Source organism: Myxocyprinus asiaticus, chromosome 29, assembly GCF_019703515.2.
Source record: "Myxocyprinus asiaticus isolate MX2 ecotype Aquarium Trade chromosome 29, UBuf_Myxa_2, whole genome shotgun sequence".
In the NCBI taxonomy this organism is placed as follows: Eukaryota; Metazoa; Chordata; class Actinopteri; order Cypriniformes; family Catostomidae; genus Myxocyprinus; species Myxocyprinus asiaticus.
Window position 1 is genome coordinate 27,995,431 of NC_059372.1, and position 14,485 is coordinate 28,009,915.

General features: G+C 39.0%; 1 protein-coding gene across 2 annotated transcripts in view; it reads left to right on the forward strand.

The window, feature by feature from the left end:
* Positions 1 to 14,485, forward strand: part of LOC127419894 (constitutive coactivator of PPAR-gamma-like protein 2) — a 33,370-nt gene that overhangs the window by 4,922 nt on the left and 13,963 nt on the right. For both annotated transcript variants that reach the window (XM_051661702.1, XM_051661703.1), the window contains exons 2-9: positions 3,863 to 4,109; positions 4,213 to 4,295; positions 4,734 to 4,862; positions 5,011 to 5,113; positions 5,257 to 5,330; positions 5,433 to 5,719; positions 5,854 to 6,100; positions 10,846 to 11,017. In XM_051661702.1, coding sequence (XP_051517662.1) covers positions 3,863 to 4,109; positions 4,213 to 4,295; positions 4,734 to 4,862; positions 5,011 to 5,113; positions 5,257 to 5,330; positions 5,433 to 5,719; positions 5,854 to 6,100; positions 10,846 to 11,017 — 1,342 coding nt within the window. The remainder of the gene's footprint in view (positions 1 to 3,862; positions 4,110 to 4,212; positions 4,296 to 4,733; positions 4,863 to 5,010; positions 5,114 to 5,256; positions 5,331 to 5,432; positions 5,720 to 5,853; positions 6,101 to 10,845; positions 11,018 to 14,485) is intronic.

Sequence of the window (14,485 nt, forward strand, 5' to 3'; positions counted from 1 at the left end):
AGGTTAGAAACACAGCCTAATATTTCTCGCATAATCTCAGCAACCGTCCTGTTCTTGTATACCTTTACTCATGGATTAAATTAATCATGGCTTTGAATAGTGTATTACTACTATGGCATTGGTAACTAAGAACTATCAGGTGTGTTCGATTAAATGCAGCGCTGCACAGATCAGTCGGTGCCGGACTTGAAGCAGTGCATGTCTGTTAGAAATTTTGTCTGACATTAGGTGTGACATATGCCATCAAAGAACCATGAGACGAGACTTGCCGGCTGAGTCAGGCGGTGCAGTTGGTCCAAAGTGGCTGCACAAGTTTTGACGGTGACACAACTTTCTCGCGATTGGCCAGACTCACCAATTACAACGATGACATGGGCTTCATGGGTTGAGTTTGGAATGTCATACTACCCATATTACTCTTACTACTACTGCCAAATCAGTTTACTATTATGGTAGTAGGCCAATATCAAAGTGTTTATTCTGACACGTTCAGTTCCGCTTAACTCACAGATCTGTGCTTTATAACAGTACAAATCACTTTTCATGTAATCTAATCTTATATTTCATGTTTATTCATAAAAACATTTCAAAATGATTAAACTCTGACTCCTTTATTGTTTTTAATATAATCTAGTCTTATATTGGACTTTCTTCTTGTGCACAAAGGCATTGTATTAAGCAGCACGTAACTGAAATGTATTAATAATGTATAATTCAAGCATCTGTCTTTCTGAATTTCTATCGCCACCACTTTGTCTTCAATAAATAAAGCAAACATTGTATGATCTGCTGTGACTGATGTAAGTTCAGCTCACAGCGGGAAGAACGTAGTGTCCAGCTTGACGGCTTTCTTTTCAACTCCTCCCCCGACTGCATCCGGCAAATCTAGCTGACGGTTAAGGCGAGGCGCAGTTGAAGTCGAACACACCTATCATGTTTGAATGATGCTGCAACCATGCCCCGTCGAGGCATGAACTCCACAAGACCTCTGAAAGTGTCCTGTGGTATCTGGCACCAAGACTTTAGCAGCAGATCCTTCAAGTCCTGTAAGTTGCGAGGTTGGGCCTCCATGGATCGGACTTGTTGGTCCAGCATATCCCATAGATGCTCAATCGGATTGAGATCTGGGAAATTTGAAGGCCAAGTCAACACCTTGAACTCTTTGTCATGTTTCTCAAACCATTCCTGATCAATTTTTGCAGTGTGGCAGGGTGTATTATCCTGCTGAAAAGGCCACTGCCATCAGGGAATACCGTTGCCATGAAGGGGTGTACGTGGTCTGCAACAATTTTTATGTAGGTGGTACGTGTCAAAGTAACATCCACATGAATGCCAGGACCCAAGGTTTCCCAGCAGAACATTGCCCAGAGCATCACACTGCCTCTGCCGGCCTGCCTTCTTCCCATGGGGGCATCCTGCTGCCATCTCTTCTCCAGGTCAACAACACACACGCACCCGGACGTCCACAGACCAGGCCACCTTCTTCCATTGCTTCATGGTCCAGTTCTGATGCTCACATGCCCATTGTAGGTGCTTTCGGCGGTGAACAGGGGTCAGCATGGGCACTCTGATCAGTCTGTGGCTATGCAGCTCCATATGCAGCAAGTTTCGATGCACTGTGTGTTGTGACACCTTTCTGTCATGGCCAGAATAAAGTTTTTCAGCAATTTGTGCTACAGTAGCTCATCTGTGGGATCGGATCAGATGGGCTAGCCTTTGCTCCCCAAGCACATCAGTGAGTCTTGGGCGCCCATGACCCTGTCGCCGGTTCACCGGTTGTCCTTCCTTGGACCACTTTTGGTAGGTACTAGCCACTGCATACCGGGAACACTCCACAATACCTGTCGTTTTGGAGATGCTCTGACCCAGTCGTCTAGCCATCACAATTTGGCCCTTGTTAAAGTTGCTCAGATCCTTACACTTGCCCATTTTTCCTGCTTTCAACACATGAAATTCAAGAACTGACTGTTCACTTGCTGCCTAATATACCCCCCCACTTGACAGGTGCCATTGTAACGAGATAATCAGTGTTATTCACTTCACCTGTCAGTGGTTTTAATGTTGTGGCTGATCAGTATATATTAAATCATGAGCACTTACATGAGATTTTAAGACTTCAGTAAAATGAGTAACCTTATGAAAGCTATTTTATTCTGCATGGAAAGTGTCCCCTCATGGGGACTGCCATGATAGGATCACACGACCAGCGGAATGGTGCTCGCTTAATCTCCGCCATCAGTGTAAGTCCAAGATGACATGAACAAAAACTTGCTGAGTGCACCTTTAAAGTTTAAGAATGTAAATTTTTCAATGTTAAAATACTTATATTCTAGTTTAATATGCAGAGACAACTATAAGTAAGCCATTCATAACTTAATTTTGTCAAACCGTAAACACTGTGTCTCTGTAGCACTATAAAAATTCCTGTGTTTGTTTTGAGGGACCTGCTTAGACTCGCCCCCAACCATGTTGCTCAACCAATGGCGTTAGTTGGGGGTGGGGCTATCTGATTGTTTGAACTGAAGATGAAGGACATATTCAGAAAACATTGTTTATTTTTGCAAGTCTGTTTGATGGTGCTAGTGTCAGAGAAATTAATTCAGCTTTAAATAATGCTTCAAATAAATACACACACTCTGAAGACACCATTAAACTACTAGGTATACAACATTTCTGGATTATTTGTAGTAAGTTTGCATGTGTCAGTCAGGCTGATAATCAGCAAAAAAGAAATAACAAGAAAAGGAAAAAGCTGCTATTTGTACCATGGCAAAAAATATTTGAAAAAGTTGAAAAGTGAAACTTATTACATGGTACTTCATGGCATAACCTTTAGATTCTGATGGTTATGCCATGAAGTACCAAGTTTAGAAATATCTGTCTTCACTTCTTTTTGACCCATGGTGTGTAGTGTTGTGTTCTCAGAATGCATACACTTTAAATAATGTTGTATTCATTAACATTAGTTAACTACATTAGTTTATATGAACTAGCAATGAACAATACTTGACAGCACTTTTTAATCTTGGTTAATTTAAATTTCAATGCATACTAATGTATTTTTTAAATGGAAAATGGTACGTGTTATCATTAGTTAGCCTAATGCATTATGGACAATCAATGAACAATTGTGTATTCATAAATAAACTAACCAATATTAGTAAATGCAGTAAAATATTGTTCATTATTTTGTTAATTATACCTAATGCATTTACTTACGTAAACAAATAAAACCCAGGGCTCAAGTGTTTTTCTGCTGGCCCAGTTGGACAAGTAGTTCAGATTTTTACTTGACCTGCACAAAAAATGATAAATTGTCTTTTTAGCAATAAGTTTTTATATGTAAAACAAAGAATATATAAAGTAAAATAAAAGTTTTCTTTGCGATACATTAGCTTTACAGGAAAATGATGGCATACAATGCAAAATATTAGGATAGTAATTGATTTTAAGTTTCATCCCATTCTTACTGATGCCTGAAAAGATGATCAAAGATAATTCTCACAAGATTGACAAAACCTCATCTATGTTAACCAGCTAGATAATGTTACCTTGGTCATAAGTTTAAATCAGCAAAATTTGCGCAACAGTGTTCAATACATCACAGAAATAAAAATAATTTGCAAGGCATAAAAACACATATACAAGATACAAGCGAAAGTAACATTCAGCAACAACGCAGCACTGGCCCAAAAGGGCAAGTGATATTTCCATCAAATGGCCAGTAATTCTGTCACACTGGCATCGGACCAGCAGGGCATTTTTATTGTTGAGCCCTGGATTCTTATTGTAAAGTGTTACCTATTTTTCTATACATAATAAATAGAAAAAATATTCTCTTTCTACCCTTTTCAAACTATAGGTGGTGCAGACCCTTGAGGACCATCATCAAGAGGTGCTATCCTTGTACAGAGACTGTGGCTTTCAGGGTCTGATTGCACAGGACTCAGAGTTTGCGCTATGCAATGTCCCAGCCTATTTCAGCTCCCATGCCCTCAAGCTCTCCTGGAATGGCAAGAATCTGACCACTCACCAGTACCTGCTCTCAGAGGCTGCTCGCCAGCTCGGCCTCAAGACCCAGCACCTACCCATCTTTGCTACTCTTCTTGGTAAGAGACCGATAATGCAATTTTTGACTGTGTTTTGTTGATTTAGCATTATTTTGTTCTTTGAATTAAACTGTTTCTCTCTAAATGTGGGTCTTCAAAACAGGTAACCACATTCTTCCAGATGAAGACTTGGCTGCCTTTCATTGGAGTCTGTTAGGCCCAGAACACCCACTTGCTTCCCTCAAGGTGCTCTTTTAAAAATTAAAATTTTGCACAGTTTGAAATATTTCCGGTCTTCATTGACAGCAGTTTGTGATATAGTACAATAGACTTTAAATTGAAGTGTGTAATGTTGAAATACATTTTTCATATCCCAGCTTAATATGCAGAGACATCTCTATGCAAGCCATTTGTAGGTTGAATTGCCTGTAAAGTGTAAATCTACACCACTGTTGAAACATTGCTGTATTTGTTTGAGTGTCTAGACCAGCTCAGCACATTGGCTCAACCAGTGGTGTGAATTTGGGGTGGGACTATATGTTTGACCAATCAATGGAAGATGGGGAGAGTGTTTTTTAAAATCTGTTTGAAAATAATCATTATTTTTTGCAATTCTGTTTGGTGTTATATGTATTCGTATAACTTACCCTGATCATAATTGTGTTTTCTTCTCTCTCTGTTCAGGTAAGGGCACATCAGTTAGTCCTCCCTCCCTGTGAGGTTGTTATCAAGGCTGTATCAGAGTATGTGGCATCAATCAAAGATCTTGGAAATTTGGATTTGGTGGCCAAGGATGTTTTCAAGCAGTCACAGGTAAAGCATGGCAGTGTAAATGCCCACAACATATTACTTCCATCTGCTCCTTTATATACTTCTACTGTTGTTCTGAACCGATTATATGCTTTTGTAAAAGAACACTTAATCATTCCATGTGGAACTCTCCTCTTTTTCTCATTTCCAGTCTCTAACTGAAGATAAATTTGAGAGGTTCAAGAAGGCAGTGGAGTATTTTTCAGCAGCCAGTAAACCAAGACCTCTCTCCATGGGACCTTCTCCTTACCTCTGTAGGTATAATGTGGTGTTTGCCGATCATGCACAGGATATACTGTATGTGAACTATATCTAACCTTTGACAGGCAAATTATTTTGTTGGTGGATCATCTACTCCTGTCTTTTGGATTAATTTGCAATATTCATTCTGTTGCAGTTCCAGGGTTTGGACCTGGTCAGTTCAGCGGATCTCCATGCCACATGGGGGCAATGCAGCCTGGTAAAGCTCAGGTAATTTTGGTCATAGAACCATTGGTGATTCTACTCACCAGCTTTCTTTTTCTAATTTTAAGTCTAATTTAACAGATTATCTTTTATGTTTGTTCTCAACAGTTTGGTCCACCCCAGGTGTCAGGTGTTAAGGTGCCTTATCCCGGTGGGCTCTATGGACCCAGCCCTGCCACTGGTCCTGCTCTTTTATGCCAGAACCCCACTCAGCCTCTGCAGGACTGTAACGATTCACTAGTTGGAAAAATGGGCTTTGCTGATTGGTCTGCTCCATATGATTCCTCTCAAGGTGGCAGCCGACAGCCCAATCATCACACAGCTGCTCCCACAGGCCCTTCCCCCTCATCATCGTCGTCTTCAGATGGGGAGGAGCAAAATGACACCAGCACTAAGTGAGTCCACATGAAGCCTTTGCATGTACTTGTAGACCTGTTCTACACCATTATCTTGTCAATAATGTCAAGTTTGAATAATTTTATTAGCAATCTGATTTATGATATTGTGAATATTATTATTTTGTTTTCAGTCATTTGGCTGACAAATCTTCAAGATGGGAAGATCCCGGTGGACGGGGAGGGGGTGCCTCTGGGGACGGCCACCATGGTAATGGAAGTGGGCCGGCCATCCCATCACTGCTGTCCATGCCAACACGTAGTCACATGGACATCACAACTCCACCCCTTCCACAGGTCAGTGCTGAGGTGCTGAGAGTGGCAGAGCACAGACACAAGAGAGGACTCATGTATCCACAGATCTACCACATCCTGACCAAGGTAGGTTTGTTTTGTACTCCCCTAACCACAAGGGGTGTAACGATCCATCGATCTGGATCGATGCATCGATCCAATGACCAACGATCCAATGTCATCGATACAACGCATAAATATCCATATAGAATTTTTTTTAAGATTACTCTCAAGTTATCCACGTCTGTACGCATTTCCGTCAGGCGATGAAGCAACCTAATTACATTAATTTGACTTTATGAGCGCTAAATATGCTTTTCATGTGGGGCACAAATGTGCGCAGGGTCTTGGAAGCCAAATTGTGCTCTGCTCTCCGTGCGGCATGCGCAGGCGTCAACCGGGCTTCCCACGAAATGCGAGCTCCATTGACAGGATCCATGAGAGCGCATCAACCGGGCACTTCTTAAAATGTGAGTTCTCGTGACAAACGCAGAGCGGCTCACATGCGCGATTAATTCGGGCTTCCATCAATATCGTTGTGCATGCAACCCATTTGAATTTTACATGAGAATTTGCTATTTTAAAGTACCATGCAGCAGTTCAACCATCATGTGAAACGTCTTGACAATGCCAACACTCTGAACAGCACTAACGAGGGAAAGAGAAATCACCTGCTCGGCACTAGCATCAGTTATAAGACTTTACACATCTACACAGAATTTTTCATTACAACTGTGGAAGTTGTAGCCAAGAAAACCACAGATAGCACAGATAGTTGGAAACAAGTCATGGGTATGCAAGTATTTTGAATTGGACTAAACTGAAAAATGTGCTGTTATCAAACGAGTGATGATCACTTGTGTGTGACTTTATTTTTTATATTATTTATCTGTATAATTTTTTTAGCATCTGAAGTACCTTATTTTGTTGTGGATCTCCCATTGTGTATACAGAGAGCTGAATAAAAGAATCAAATTATATTTGTTGCATTTGAGGGCAAAAAAAAAAAAAATGTAATTGATTGTATAAAATAGGCACATAATATCGGAATATCGATCGCACGCCCCTGAATCGAATCATATCATGGCAGACTTAATTATCGGCAAATATCGGATCACAGGCCAAGAGAATCAATATAAGATAGTATCGTGATTAAACGTTCGATTTACACCCCTACTAATCATAGTTGGTGGCTAAAAGTTTCAGATTTTTCATTTGATGCATTCCACACAGAAAGTTATTTTAGTGTAAGATTGCATTGTTTTAACTAGGAAGGGGTCATGATGGTTGATTAATTGTCCAGCAACTAGTGAGGTCAAGATTTAATTTAATTTATTTTTTTTCCATTTTGTTATTTTTAGTGGTGCTGCTTGGCTTGCTGTCAGTGTGCTTTAGCAATTTGAATGTTAAAACCGCAACGGAAAAGTTGCATATTTAAATTCATGCCCTTTAAAGTACTGCCACTACAGCCATTCACATTCAGATAGACATCTTTCTGTTGCATCGCATATCACTGATGTTTGAGCGTCATGCCACGACCGGTGCATTTTTAAGAATTCTAGTCCAACTAGATGTTATAAATGTTTCTCAAAACCCCTGCATTCTGCTCCATTCTATTGCTCTTTGTTTAGCTGTTTTTGAACGCATATGTTAACGGCCCTAAAAAATTTGTCCGTTTAGGGTCAGCTGAACCCGAACCTGCCTAATGTACAGTTGTGCTCAAAAGTTTGCATACCCTGGCAGAAATTGTGAAATTTTGGCATTGATTTTGAAAATATGACTGATCATGTAAAAAAAACTGTCTTTTATTTAAGGTTAGTGATCATATGAAGCCATTTATTATCACATAGTTGTTTGGCTCCTTTTTAAATCATAATGGGAACAGAAATTACCCAAATGGCCCTGATCAAAAGTTTACATATCCTTGAATGTTTGGCCTTATTACAAACACACAAGGTGACACACACAGGTTTAAATGCCAGTTAAAGGTTAATTTCCCACACCTGTGGCTTTTTAAATTGCAATTAGTGTCTGTGTATAAATAGTCAATGAGTTTGTTAGCTCTCATGTGGATGCACTGAGCAGGCTAGATACTGAGCCATGGGGAGCAGAAAAGAACTGTCAAAAGACCTGCGTAACAAGGTAATGGAATTTATAAAGATGGAAAAGGATATAAAAAGATATCCAAAGCCTTGAAAATGCCAGTCAGTACTGTTCAGTCTCTTATTAATAAGTGGAAAATTCGGGGTCCTCTTGATACCAAGCCAAGGTCAGGTAGACCAAGAAAGATTTCCACCACAACTGCCAGAAGAATTGTTTGGGATACAAAGAAAAACGCACAGGTAACCTCAGGAGAAATACAGGCTGCTCTGGAAAAAGATGGTGTGGTTGTTTCAAGGAGCACAATACGACGATGCTTGAACAAAAATGAGCTGCATGGTCGAATTACCATAAAGAAGCTAATGCCATAAAAAAGCCCGGTTACAATATGCCCGACAACACCTTGACACGCCTCACAGCTTCTGGCACACTGTAATTTGGAGTGACGAGACCAAAATAGAGCTTTATGGTCACAACCATAAGCGCTATGTTTGGAGAGGGGTCAACAAGTATTGTGCTCCTTGAAACAACCACACCGTCTTTTTCCAGAGCAGCCTGTATTTCTCCTGAGGTTACCTGTGCGTTTTTCTTTGTATCCCGAACAATTCTTCTGGCAGTTGTGTCTGAAATCTTTCTTGGTCTACCTGACCTTGGCTTGGTATCAAGAGATCCCCGAATTTTCCACTTCTTAATAAGTGATTGAACAGTACTGACTGGTATTTTCAAGGCTTTGGATATCTTTTTATATCCTTTTCCATCTTTATAAAGTTCCATTACCTTGTTACGCAGGTCTTTTGACAGTTCTTTTCTGCTCCCCATGGCTCAGTATCTAGCCTGCTCAGTGCATCCATGTGAGAGCTAATAAACTCTAATAAAAAGTGACTATTTATACACAGACACTAATTGCAATTTAAAAAGCCACAGGTGTGGGAAATTAACCTTTAATTGCCATTTAAACCTGTGTGTGTCACCTTGTGTGTCTGTAACAAGGCCAAACATTCTAGGGTATGTAAACTTTTGATCAGGGCCATTTGGGTGATTTCTGTTATCATTATGATTTAAAAAGGAGCCAAACAACTATGTGATAATAAATGGCTTCATATGATCACTATCCTTAAATAAAAGACAGGTTTTTTTGCATGATCAGTCATATTTTCAAAATCAATGCCAAAATTTCATAATTTCTGCCACAGTATGCAAACTTTTGAGCACAACTGTATACAGGGATTCCTATATTAGTTAAGTAGTCATTTATGCAACTCACCGAATAGTTGATTAAAAAAAATATGTGGTGGTGTAATTTATGCATGGATATTTTCAGCCATTTTACTGGCAGCTATATTGTAATATTTTATCTGTTACTAACGTCACAACATGATACATTTTTACAACATCAGATTTTTGATATTTTGAAACAATTCATGGCACTAATGATGAGTTATCTATTTCCTGTTATTAAAAAGTTTAACTTGGGATGCAAATTAGGGATGCACCGATACTACTTTTTCTCCGATATCGGAAATCTCAGTATCAGCCGAAACCGATCCCGATCTGATACCAGTTTTATTTTTTATTTTTTTGCATAATCAGTTTAGAATATCTTTACCTTATTTTGTGGAACTAATTGGGTGTGCTCTAAATATATAAAGAAACACAAACATCTAACTACACATTATTTCAATATAAATGTATAGTTTATTAAGAAACACTTTATTATTAACTAGTATACTGGATATTGTAGCAGCAAAATTAACAGTAATTCCAGTCTTCAAGTCATCAGTAGAAAAGAAACCAGTGTTTTATTTTTGCTTTTATTTATTTATTTTTTCAAAAATGTTCAATTTGTATCTGGACTTTAAAGGATTCAGATCTCTTTTTTGTTCAATTTAGTTATAAGACATCAGCTCACTTTTCATTCACAGTTATTTTTTGGAATCCATTCAACCTAAATATTATAAATTGTAAAAAAATACGAATGATGACAATAATAATAAATTATTAATATTATTATTATTGACTTTAATAATATATTTAACCTTTTAAACCGTCACGCTTTTGACATTCTGAACTCTCCAGGAAGTCCTGTATGTGTGTGTTTGTAGGCAAGTTCACAGTAGTTTAATTTGCTTCTTATTCAAATTCTGGTAAAATGCACCTCCGGTGCTGTTCTAAATGCATTTTATAAGTGAACCGAACTATTGAGCATCTACATCTGAGATGTTGTTCGTGAGTAGTGCTCAAATATTGCGCACCGCGTGAAGGCTAAAAATAGCCGTGAGTGAATCACCCTTGGCTGCGTGTGCTTATGTGTGTGTCAGCAGAGCAGCACCATTCACTAACGCACTGTGCGTGCATACTATATTACTATAAAATATAAAATACTATTTACTTATTAAACACAGCCTATTGTGATTCACAGAGCTATCGCATGTCTTCAAGTGGCTTTGAATAAAATGCACAAGTCATATGAAGAACTTTAATGGTGCTTTTATGTCATTTTTTGAGCTTGACAGTAACAAACAGGACTAACGCACAGTATCGGATTTGGATCGGGTTTGTTGGACCGATACCTGATCTGTTTAAAAACGTCAGTATCGGAACCGATACAGATCCAGGTATCAGATCGGTGCATCCCTAGCACAAAGCAGCTAATAATACCTGTTTTATGTGCTTGAATCTCTCACTTAATTTCTATTGCTCACCACCTCTCTTTCTCTACTATCACTTCTCAGGGGGAGATGAAGATGCCAGTGTGTATAGAGGACGAGTGCAACCCCGACCTGCCTCCTGCTTCTCTACTTTTCCGTTCTGCCCGCCAGTATGCCTACGGAGTGCTGTTCAGTTTGGCTGAGACCCAGCGAAGACTGGAGAGATTGGCTATGCGCAAGCGCAGTCCTGTTGACGGTGAGAGGAGTGGAGAGAACATAGACATTGGGTAGATGCGACTGTAGAGCTAGATTAGTTGCAGATAATTTCTCTTGATTTCTGACCACAGAACCAGCTCTTCTCTTTTTTATGTTGCTTTAATCTTGTTGATAGCTTTGGCCAACTGTAGGGCTGGGCGGCATGATGATATAAATATGATATGTGTCAACTGGTAGCGATTCTGGCTGCTATACTGTTTATACCGTGATGTATCAGCTGCGTAATTTTAAAAATCAGAAACTAAGCATAAAACTGTGGCATTTTCTACAAAATAAGTGATTTGAGTATACAGTATATTACTTGGAGGGATTTAGTTTTGATGTGTCACAACTCTCCACTTTCTTTTCCTTTTTTTTTCTGGTTGCCAACTTCAGAGGTGGGTAGTAACACACTACATTTACTCTGTTACATTTACTTGAGTAACTTTTTTGAAAACATTTACTTTTATGAGTCTATTTAATGGTGGGTTCTTTTCACTGTTACTCAAGTAATTTTGTAATGAATTTTTTTTACTTTTACTTCGTTACAATGGGCGACATTCCTTTTGTTACATTACTGGTTTTCATTTAATTTTAAGTGTTAATAAATGCGTAATTTATTGAGAGATTTTTAAATGGGACTTTACAACTGCGCTCTTGTCACGAGTCGAGCTCATCACTCCTACAGCAAGTGCTCAGAACAAACACTTTCTTTCGTTACGCAATGCCTTCATTTAACACCAAGACAAGTGGATATTTCAAGATTTAAATTGCAGTGCAGTAAATGTTGGTAATAATGAAAATGTGGACTTGTCTGTGTCATGGTCTTTTTAGGGCAATTCTGTAACTATGGGCTCTTATGAACTCAGTTTATAAGTATACATTTTATATCAGTGCTGCAATATATCAGTTCCTACTGTATAAATCCATGAAAACATCCGCGTTAAGTGTAAATGTCTTTTGCTCTGCCGATTGTGTGTTTGACTTCTGGAGAGTGAGATGACAGTATCTAATGCACGTGCACAGCATTCATGCATTTGACAGATGTGGCGCATTTTTCTCATGGACAACAGAAAACAAGCTCTGACCCAGACGATTTCAAACGCAGAGATAAGTGAAGTCAACCTTTATTTATAGAGAAAATGTAAAAACAACAGAAGTTGACCCAAAGTGCTTTGCAGAGTGATATAAAAACAGATTGATTTAAAGTTAAATATAAAACATAATAAAATACATAAATGCATGATGTTTAAATACAACATCATGCATTTATGCATTTCAAACTATTCAATGATCTATTCAAAAGCTACACAATAATTTATTTTTTTAAAGAAGATTTAAAAATGGCTAGAGATGAAGCTGACCTCACATGGAAAGGGAGACAATTCCATAGATTAGGACCAATCACAGAAAACCCTGTGGGACACCACACTGTAACTGAGCTGAAGTAGAAGAAAAATGACCTAAATTTACAGAGAACGTCCTTTCTTTTAGATAGGAGGAAAACCACTGGAGGGCCTTACCCTGGATGCCAACCATACATTCTAGACGAATAAGAAGAATTTTATGGTCGATAGTGTCGAATGCAGCACTGAGATCTAATAAAACTAAGATGACAGTTGAACCTGAATCCATGGAGAGAGAAATATCACTAGTGACCTTCAACCATGCAGATTCAGTGCTGTGCAAGTGTCTGAAATCAGACTGAAATGTATCTAAAATTTTAAATGTATTTAGATAGGAGTAGAGCTGCGAGTAAACAACTCTCTCCAAAATATTTGAAATAAAAGGCAGTTTGGAGATTGGTCTGTAATTGTTGTGTATTGCTAGATCCAAAAAAAAAATTTTATTTAACAAAGGATGTAGAATTGAATGTGTAAAACTACTTGGAACAACTCCACTTGCTAAAGAGCTGTTAATTTTAGCTGTCACACTGGAACTGATAGTCATGAAAACTTCTTTAAGAAGGCGTGGAGAAAGAATATCCAGCTTGTAACTGGAACACTTCATCTTGGAGACTACATCTGCTAACTGTGCTGACGAAACTGGTTCAAAGTGAGTCAGGGAGCTGGACAGGGAAGGAATTAGTGGTTGATCAAAATTGTGAAGGAACAATCACACCTTTAATCTGCTCAATTTTGTGAGTAAAGAAGTTTACAAAAATGTCACCGGTCTCTTGGGTGGCATCCAGAAAAGCATTTCTAGTTGGGTTTAAAACAGAATCAATTGTTTTGAACAATATTTTTGGTCGATTTGCGTTATCAGATATTAATGTAGAGAAAAACGTAGCTTTCGTTTCCTTTACAGCTCTCTGATAGTTAGTTAAACACTCCTTTAAAATGTCATAAGAGACCTGAAGCTCTTGGTCTCTTTTCCAATTGCGCTTAGCTTTTCTGCACTCTTGTCTGAGAGCGCGGGTGACATCATTTAACCAAGGCTGTGAAACACCCTTAATTCTCCTTGGCTTGAGTGGAGCAACATTATCAAGTGTAAAAGTACAAGATTTATTAAAAGCTTCAACCAATGATTCAGTTTTGAGTCCAGCTAAGACATCATCTGTGAAATGCGTTAGATAAAATTCTGAAAAAAGATTGGCAGTAGACAAGTGAATGGACCGGGAGTGACATAAGGGCTGAGAAAAAGTAGGGAGGGGACAAGTAGATACAGCCAGAAACATTATTGATTAATGGTCAGAAATGCCTATATCTAAGACCTCTAAGTTGGATACAGAAAGACCATAAGATAACACAAGCTCTAATGTATGACCCATATTGTGAGTAGGACCAGTGACATGTCGTACAAAATGTAAAGACTCAGTGAGGGAGATAAATTCATTTACCAGAGGTTTTGATGGACAGATATTAAAATCCCCTAGAATCAGGAGTCTGTCACCACGAGACACCAGTCCAGAGAGAAATTCCGAAAATTGTTGGATGAATTCCTTATTAATTCTGGGAGGTCTGTACACAAGTGCACAGAAAGCAGGATCCAAGATGTCAGTCTTTAATTCTAGGACCTCAAAACTGGAATACATATCCATAGGTAGTGTTCTGCATTTAAAAGAGTTTCTAAAAACATTGGCAATGCCACCTCCTCGCCTGAAGTCCGTGGGGAATTTAAGAAGTCGCAGTGTGGCAGTGTTAGATCCCCCAGGGCTATTTGTTCGCCAGGATTCAGCCAGGTCTCAGTGATGAATAAAAAGTCCAATGATCGTGTTATAAAAAAGTCATTCAAAATAAAATACTTGCTCACTTTCACCAGTCGGAGGGCGACAGTGTGAAGACCATATGGCCGGTATGTGGTAGCTGTCAGGGGAATCAGCCGGTAATCTGCAGGTATGTCGGCGTGACCCTCGATGGACATACCGGGGGCGACGCGCAATTCCAAGAGCAGCGCAATAGTTATAAACTCCATCTGACAGGTGGGCCGAGGAATTCAAACGCCATAAATCCAGAGATGAGTAGAAAAA